Source organism: Corvus brachyrhynchos, unplaced genomic scaffold (assembly GCF_000691975.1).
Source record: "Corvus brachyrhynchos isolate BGI_N302 unplaced genomic scaffold, ASM69197v1 scaffold19, whole genome shotgun sequence".
Lineage (NCBI taxonomy): Eukaryota > Metazoa > Chordata > Aves > Passeriformes > Corvidae > Corvus > Corvus brachyrhynchos.
In genome coordinates, this window is record NW_008246061.1 from 1,894,970 (window position 1) to 1,903,867 (window position 8,898).

Below are 8,898 nucleotides of genomic sequence, written 5' to 3' on the forward strand. Positions count from 1 at the left end.
GGGGGGGGAGCAGGGGCAGCCAGGGGTGGGCACGGGCAGGAGAGCTGGGCAAAGGTGATCCATACCCCTTCCGACTCGTCCCCCATCTCCAAGCAGAAGCAGGCAAGGTGGAGAGAAGAGCCAGCCACATGCAGAGAGAAGCCAGGAGAGAAGAGACAAAAAGAGAGAGAGAAGAGAAGGGGAGGAGGGGACAGAGGTTAGTCCTGACACATCTGTCTGTCTGTCTGTGTCTGTCCTGGAGCCAGGGGACAGAGCCAGGCCTCATTCCCAGCCCATCACCAATCCCTGTGAGCCACAAGGAGCCAGGGGACCATTTGCAGGGTTACAAAACAGGAAAGGCATCGACGCTGCCTCCCCTTGGGATAAATCTGCTGGATAAATCCGCTGGATTTTGTGAGTCATGGAGAAAACTCTGAACTCCATTCCTTCAGGGAGCCTGGCCCATCTCCAGCACCCACAGGGCAGGTGTTCCCACACAGGGAGAGGTTGCCATCCCACCTCACCCCGAGGCCAAACCACTCCCAGGGCTGCATTCCCAGGAGGACACGCTGTCACCTCCGGATCTCCCTGCACAGGGGACACCCCATAAAGTACCCCACAGGCTGGGAGTGGGCTCATCCTGGCCCAGCCCTGCAGCAGTTTGGGGGTCAGAGAGAGGTCCCCAAGAGCAGCCACTCCTGCAGCACAGCACATGGAGTGGGAACATCCACACCAACCGAGAGAAAAGGCACCGGGAATGGGTGGGTGGGACCCCTCCAGCTGCTGGATACTGGCAGGATAAAAGAGGGTGCAGTGCCCCTCTGCCCTCACCCACTGCAGGAGGAAAGGACCAGCCCAGATGTCCCCAGGCTGACAAGTCTGTCATATCCCAGGACACCCCAGACCAGAGCCAGCATCAAGTCCAGCACGATGCCAACGGGAGAGCCTGGCATCAGGGAAGGAGCGCGGGAGCTGGGACGTACCAGGCTGTCCAAGCCGCCCCCAAGGAGGTCCACGGCGCCCATCTGCACGGAGGAGGTGGCCATGGGTGGCCCACTCACTGGGGGGCCCAGGTCCAGGTTGAGCAGGTCGCCCAGCAGGTCCCCCTGGGTGGGGATCACCGAGGGCTGATCCGCTGCTGGCCCCCCCGACGGGGCCGCGTCCGGGCTCTCGGCACTCTCACTCCTGCAGGGAATGGCACGGGAAAGATGGGAGAGGGCGAGGAGCTCCAGCGGGGACAGGAGCTCCCACTGCAGACAGGGACCCCCTGCTGTGTTAGATCCCTGCCCAGTTGGATCCCCCATGCCATCCTGGCTCCCGACACATTCCCATGGAGATCCCCTTCCACTGGGATCACTCCTTCAGCTTTTTAAGGACAGTGTTGAACCCCTGCTCCTACAGAACCTCCCTTGGGGATGGGGACTTAGTTCTGAGCCCAGCAGCCCCACAACCACTCAGCTCCACATCCAACCCCTCCATCCACAGCCCTGGAAGTCCCAGCATGGTGTGGGGACACAGGAATACTCACGAGCCCGTCCGTGGGGGCAAACTCTTGTGCACGACGCCCCTGCTGCCCTCCACGAAGGCGCTGGGGGGTTTGTGGTACACCGAGGCCAGGGTCCCGATGTAGCAGATGAGCTCGTCCAGCAGCGTGGGCTCGATCAGATCCGTCTCCTCTGAGATCAGCGGCTTCTCCGCCAGCACCACCTCCTTGGCGGCCACGGGGTCCGTGGAGAGCAGGCGCCAGTAGATGTATCCACGATCCCGCAGGTCGGGGTTGTCCGAGTCCTTTGGGAAGCCATTGGGAAGCTGCAGCTACTACGGAGTTGCTTGGAGCAACTGCAGCTACTACAGAACTACTCGGAGCTGCTTTTCCCTTCTAAGCCTTGCTGGGAGGGATTACAGGGATCAAAGTTAAAGAGGCTACAAGGCGCCTCCAGAGCCATGGGAGTGTCCACACTCTCCAGGCTTTCAACTGTCAGCATTCCCAGAGGGACGTGGGACTAGGCATGGAGGGACAGGACACAGGGAATGGCTTCCCACTGCCAGAGGGCAGGGATGGATGGGAGATTGGAGAGGAATTGTTCCCTGGGAGGGTGGGGAGGGGCTGGGCTGGAATTCCCGGAGAAGCTGTGGCTGGCCCCGGATTCCGTGTCCAAGGCCAGGCTGGAGATTGGGGCTTGGAGCAGCCTGGGACAGTGGAAGGTGTCCCTGCGGGCTGGAACAAGGGGATCCTTAAGGTTTCTCCCAACCCAAACCATTCTGAATTAAGCTCCAATTCCCTGCCTGCTGCCACATGACCAGGCCATTCCCACTGCTCCAGGGGATGGGAAGCCCTGGGAAGCTCTCCCAGGTGTTACCCACCTGCGTGGCCAAGCTCAGCACCTGCTGCACCAGCTCCTGCGTCTCTGTGGGCTTCTTCAGGAACAGCTTCACGATGGCTGTCAGCAGCTGCAGCTGGACCTGTGGGGGACGGACAGACAGACAGGTCACACTGGGTTTGTGCAGGAACACATGGATTTGCCCCAGGACCTAACCCCAACCTGCCTTTCAAGGGACCAAAGGCATGGTGACCATGTCAGGGCACCTCACTCAGCCTCATTCCAGCCCATTCCCACACCCTCAGACACACAGGATGACCCTGACATTATGGGGCAGGATCTCAGGAGCAGGTTACACGGTCCCACAGGGCACACACCAGAGCATCCTCTGACTTCCACATAAAAAGGAATTCCCCTGTGACAGTCCCTCCCGGCCTCTCAGGGAGCCAGGATCGCTGGCTTGGCTATTTTGCACTCGCAGACTTTGCCCTGGTCACTGTCACTTGGTTACAGGCTGTTTCACAGTTTTCCAGAGATGGAAACCCTCCAAAATTCCACAGGCAACCCCACTGGCCTCAGTCACCCCGGGAGACAGGGCAGGCATGGCTCCCTCTGCTCCTTTTCCAGCTCCAAAAGGATCACTGTGGGATAACCAGGTGACTGCTTGGTGCCTCCCAGCCACGGGATAGGGAAAGTGCTTGGGACAGCACCATGGTGCCATTTCACAGAACCATGGAACAGCTCGGGCTGGAAGGGACCTCAAAGCCCATCTCATTCCACCTCTTGCCATGGGCAGGGACACCTTCCACTATCCCAGGTTGCTCCAAGCCCCGACCACATTCCTGGGCCACATCCTACACCCAACCCTGCCATGGGACATGGCTGCTCCGAGCACCTGCATGAACACCACCTTGGGAAGGGATCCGCTCCCTCCCAGAGCAAACCGTCACAGGAGCTGTGTGACGGTGTCACCCTGAAGCAGCGGGTCCCCCTGGCACACCTGGGTGCTCTCATCATGGAAGCCCTCCAGGAAGCTCTCCAGCAGCTCGTCGGCGTTGTCGATGCGCTCGGCGTATTCCCCCACGATCCAGATCATGGCAGCCCTGGCCTCGGGCTCATCCAGGGAATCAAGGTTCTCGCAGAGCGTGGCGATCACGCTCTCGTACCTTCCCAGGAGAGGACAAAAAGCAGGAGAAAGCTCACCAAGAGCAGGAGACCCAAATCCTGATCCACCCAAAGTCCCCATCCCATTGCCCACAGCAGAACTGTGGCCAAGGGCACCCTGCCTGGGGCTGTCCCCTTGCCCCGTGGGCAGTGCCCACACCGATCCCAGAGCACATTCCCTGCTCCTGAATTCACCCTGCTGGTCTGATCCGCTCCTCTCTGCAGCAGCCCAGAGCTGCTGGCTATTCCTGCAGAGCTCTGCTCGTTCCCAATCCAGTTCATTAGTATTTATTACCACTATTAGTCCCCCACTTCCTGATTACAGAGCTGCCTATTCATCCTGGCTCAGCTGGAACATTCCCTCCCCTCTCCTCCTGCTGCCCTTGTTCCAGCATCAGGAGCTGGATGGAGAGCCAGGGACAGTTTCTGCTGACGCAAGGGACCTGCACATCCCTGGCAGCTCCTCTCCATCTGAGTGCCTGGAGCTGGGACTGCAACCACGGAGCCACCCTGGGGCTGGGGACAACTTCACTCACTCCAGCTGAATTCCAGCTGATCCATCAGAGCAGCAAAAAACCAGCGCCACCTGTGCTCTGAGGACTTCATCCCACCAAGAGTTTGTGGCCCCCTCAAGCACAGTGAGGGGCGGGAAGAGCTTGTGTAGGACCGGGAGCATCCCGGAGAATCCCCACGCACTTGTTGGGGTACTTGCGGAAGATGTCCTTGATGACGACGATGGCCTCCTGCACCACATAGTTGACCTTGGTCTGGATGAGGTCCAGCAGGGTGCTGACACAGCGCTCGGCCGATTGCTGCCGGAGGGACTCGGTCACACAGGGACAGGGACCCCCTCACATCCCATCCCAAACCCCCCACTGCCACTCCCCCTTATCCCCCCACAAATCCAACCCACAGCAGAATGTGGTGAGTGTGGTCTCCCCTTCACACCCAAGTGTGGCTCCTCCTCATCCTCTCTCCTCATGGGAAGCATTCCAGCCCTGCAGAGCTACCTTTCCAAGGAGATTTTTAATAATCCCCTTTGGAAAATTATCCCCACAGGGAAGCAAAGCCTCCAAGCAACCCCTCAGGAAGGGATCAGCTCCTTGCCAGCCTCAGGTAAAGAGATGGGGACATTCCCAGGCCCTCAGGAAGGGATCAGCTCCCTCACAGCCCCTCACGAAGGGATCAGCTCCCTCACAGCCCTTCAGGAAGGGATCAGCTCCCCCCCAACCCCTCGGGAAAGGATCAGCTCCCTCCCAGCCCCTCGGGAAGGGATCAGCTCCCTCACAGCCCTTCAGGAAGGGATCAGCTCCCCCCCAACCCCTCGGGAAAGGATCAGCTCCCTCCCAGCCCCTCGGGAAGGGATCAGCTCCCTCACAGCCCTTCAGGAAGGGATCAGCTCCCCCCCAACCCCTCGGGAAAGGATCAGCTCCCTCCCAGCCCCTCGGGAAGGGATCAGCTCCCTCACAGCCCTTCAGGAAGGGATCAGCTCCCCCCCAACCCCTCGGGAAAGGATCAGCTCCCTCCCAGCCCCTCGGGAAGGGATCAGCTCCCTCACAGCCCTTCAGGAAGGGATCAGCTCCCCCCCAACCCCTCGGGAAAGGATCAGCTCCCTCCCAGCCCCTCGGGAAGGGATCAGCTCCCTCACAGCCCTTCAGGAAGGGATCAGCTCCCCCCCAACCCCTCGGGAAAGGATCAGCTCCCTCCCAGCCCCTCGGGAAGGGATCAGCTCCCTCACAGCCCTTCAGGAAGGGATCAGCTCCCCCCCAACCCCTCGGGAAAGGATCAGCTCCCTCCCAGCCCCTCGGGAAGGGATCAGCTCCCTCACAGCCCTTCAGGAAGGGATCAGCTCCCCCCCAACCCCTCGGGAAAGGATCAGCTCCCTCCCAGCCCCTCGGGAAGGGATCAGCTCCCTCACAGCCCTTCAGGAAGGGATCAGCTCCCCCCCAACCCCTCGGGAAAGGATCAGCTCCCTCCCAGCCCCTCGGGAAGGGATCAGCTCCCTCACAGCCCTTCAGGAAGGGATCAGCTCCCCCCCAACCCCTCGGGAAAGGATCAGCTCCCTCCCAGCCCCTCGGGAAGGGATCAGCTCCCTCACAGCCCTTCAGGAAGGGATCAGCTCCCCCCCAACCCCTCGGGAAAGGATCAGCTCCCTCCCAGCCCCTCGGGAAGGGATCAGCTCCCTCACAGCCCTTCAGGAAGGGATCAGCTCCCCCCCAACCCCTCGGGAGGGGATCAGCTCCCTGCCAGTCCCACTCTGGCCCCCAGCAAGTCACTGGCATCAGCCACTGCATTAATTCATCAGGCAGAGCTGCTGGCTCTGCTTCAGGCAGGGATCCCAAAGCAGCTCCTTAGTGAATACCCTCCTGACACCCCACATGATCCCTGTGGAACAATCATGGCTCATCCCCAGGCCTGGGAAGGCTCCAGCTTGCAAATTCCTGGGGGATGAGATGCCCACCACGTGCTGGAAAGTGCTACCCTGCTCAGCCCCGCCGTGTGCCAGCCCTCACCTCCACCTTGATGGCACAGCGGCCGATGGCTCTCACCGCCTTCCTGACAAAATCCACATCCACCTCCGTGGCGTATTCCTTCAGCTCTGCCAGCACCTGAGGGATGGCACAGTGCAGTGAGAGCCTGGCAGCAAGGAAAAGCCACCAGGAGAGCAGGGCAGTGACCCAGCACGAGCAGGATGGGGGGGACGGCTGCTCCCGGCCGCATCCCGCAGCGCTGGGGCTGCGATTTGGATACCCCTGGATGCCCCAGGCCCAGCTGCTGACCTGAGCTATGTTGGCCTGGGAGGCCAGGCGGATCATGATGTCCAGTTTCTCCAGTTTGACATAGATGGGGTCGTTGTATTTGACAAAGAACACCTTCATCTCGTGCTTCAGGATCTCGGGCCTGGGGGCAGCGAGAGGCAGCGTTGGGGGGGGGGCGTGCACTCACTTCCACCACAATCCCAAGGTTTTGGGGGCCTACTCAATGCCAAGGAATCTGAATCATGATGATTATCCCCCAGGATTCTGTCCCTTGGCTCCCCTTTGCTGGCACGTAGGGGACAGAGCACAACCTTGTCACAAACACGGGCCAGACGTGAGGCAACGGGAGATGTTTGTCCTGCCAAGGCTGGAAGGGACATTTTAGTGGGAGCAGGGACACAAATCCAGACCCCAGGGCTAGGCTGGACCTTTCTCACCAGCTCACCCTCCCTCTAAGCTGGGAAAGAGCTAGGCCAGGTCGAGCCCCAAGCTGCCTTCCCCATTCCCACTCCCAGGGACACTAATTGCTTTCCACTTCTCCCAGAAATTGCTGCTATTTTTAAGAGACGACCACGGCGCTGACTGGGAGGAGGACAAATCATCTGAGTGGGCTGGGGCTCTCCAGCTGCCACTTCTGCTCCAGGCACACGTGTGGGGCCTCGGCCACCTCCTGCCCACCAGGATTTTAGATCAGCAAAGGGACAAAAGGACTCTGAGCACTTGTTCAAAGAGGACAACTGTGGAGAAAGCAGCTGGCAGCACAAAAATCCCTCCCTAGACATGGGAGTGACTACTCCAAAGTCTCACAGCTTTTGGCTTTGCCATCCTTTGCTGCCCCAAATAAAGAATAAATTAAATTAAAGGAAACATTAAACTGGAGATCCCAGCTTAGCTCCCTGCTCATTCCCCCACCTGACTGACTCAAGACCAGCTTGGATGTGACTTGGAGCAAAGCTGATCTAGTGGAAGGTGTCCCATGGCAGGGGGTGGGATGAGATGAGCTTTAAGATCCCTCCCAACCAAACCATTCCATGATTCCATGACTCTCCTTGGATTTTAAATAACAGAGAAGAAAACACCCCACAGGATGGGTTGTGACAGAGGGACTGAAGCACCTGTGGCAAAGAGGGGACACCTGGACACCCACCTTTTCTGCACAATGAGGTTGATGTTGCGGAGGGCCACGTACTGCAGCTCGGGCTCTGCGGACAGCAGAGTGACCAGTGGCGGGGCCAGCTTCTTCAGGAGAGTGCCATAATAATCCAGGTCCTTGGACAGCATCTCCATGAACTTCATCAGCACCTTGACGGCCGACAGCACCACGGCAGAGTTGGCGTGGGACAGCCGCGGTGTCACCCGCTCACAGATGCTGCCGGGGCGAGCAGGAGGGAAAGGAAATGATCCCAGCCCTTCCTCCTGCTGGAAAACTCCCGCCAGCATGGAGGAAGGACTCATAGGAAAGCTGAGCAGCACTTGGGACCTTCCCAAAGAGGCTGAACTGGCTCTTGAATGCCCCAGTGAAGGTTATTCCCCAGAACCCTCTGGCGGTGACCCCGTTTGGGGCCTGTTGTCCCCTGCAGCCACATTTTAAGCAGCTCAAGGAGCACAATCCCAGTGCCAGGACTCGCTACGGGACCAGGCAGGCTCCAGATGGCTGTGCCCAAGGCACAGCTCCAGCAGATGCCCGCTGTCCCACCTCCTGCAGCAGGGTCAGGAGGATGAAGACGCTCCTCAGAGGAGAAGGGGCAGTGCCAGGGCCTGCCTGTCCCCTCCCCTTTCCAGCCCAGTGTCCCCTCACCTCTGTGCTTCCCGGTCATCCTTGGGCATGTAGTTTGCCAGGCAGTCCAGGATGAAGATCTGGCCCCACTCGGTGCACTCATTGAGGGCCGTGAGCAGCTTGTTGATGGACTGGGGGTTGAGGTCCAGCAGGTTGCTGCTGGGGTGAGACTCCGCAATTTCCGACAGCGCCGCCACCGCGTTGGCCACCACCTGCCAGGGGCACAGGACACGGATTGGTGACACCAAATGTGGTGTGAGGGGATGAGCTGCCTCCTCACTGTCAAACTCTCCCATTCCACCCACATCTGGCCTCCAGCTTCTCCCTCCCCCCAGCAGATCCGAGGGAGGTGGATGAGCCATCCCCACCGGCACGCTCCCGCCGCCCACGCCGCATCTCCAGCAGCTCCCACATGTTCCATGGGAGGCAGCCTTGGCTCTGTGCCCAGCTCCCCTTCCCCAGCTCCAAGGAGCCCCAGAGCTTTCCACACAGCTCCTGGGCTCAATGCTACACCCAGGGTAAGACTTGGAAAGCAGGGAAGGCTGTGGGAAGATAAAACCTGGGGAAAGGTGGTTTTAAAGTTCCTCATGCCTGGGGAAAGGGAGGGAAGCCAAAGCCCAGCTGCCAGGAGAACCAGAGGCAAAAGCCACTGGCTGTGTAGGATCAGAACCAAGCACCAGCTTCCCCCTGCTCCCAGCCAGCTGGAGCAGCCTCCTTCCCACTGGGAACAGAGGAATAACACACTGCCAAGGGATGGGAGAAACCCTCCGTCCAGGAGACAGGGTTATGGGACAGGGAACACGGCCTGCGGTCCTGACAAGCAAGAATTCCCCAAAAGTGGTTTGTTAACACCAAAAAAGAGAGGCTGGGAGTGAGTCTGGGAGGAAGGGAGAAGGAT

The 8,898-nt window shown here is 59.7% G+C and overlaps 1 protein-coding gene across 1 annotated transcript in view; it reads right to left on the reverse strand.

The window, feature by feature from the left end:
* AP1B1 (adaptor related protein complex 1 beta 1 subunit) overlaps nt 1-8,898 on the reverse strand; it is a 21,636-nt gene that overhangs the window by 4,273 nt on the left and 8,465 nt on the right. The window contains 10 exon segments of the mRNA XM_017746517.1: nt 66-86; nt 963-1,164; nt 1,508-1,767; nt 2,344-2,442; nt 3,301-3,466; nt 4,161-4,276; nt 5,978-6,073; nt 6,245-6,365; nt 7,371-7,592; nt 8,022-8,212. Of these exon segments, the coding sequence (XP_017602006.1) occupies nt 66-86; nt 963-1,164; nt 1,508-1,767; nt 2,344-2,442; nt 3,301-3,466; nt 4,161-4,276; nt 5,978-6,073; nt 6,245-6,365; nt 7,371-7,592; nt 8,022-8,212 (1,494 nt within the window).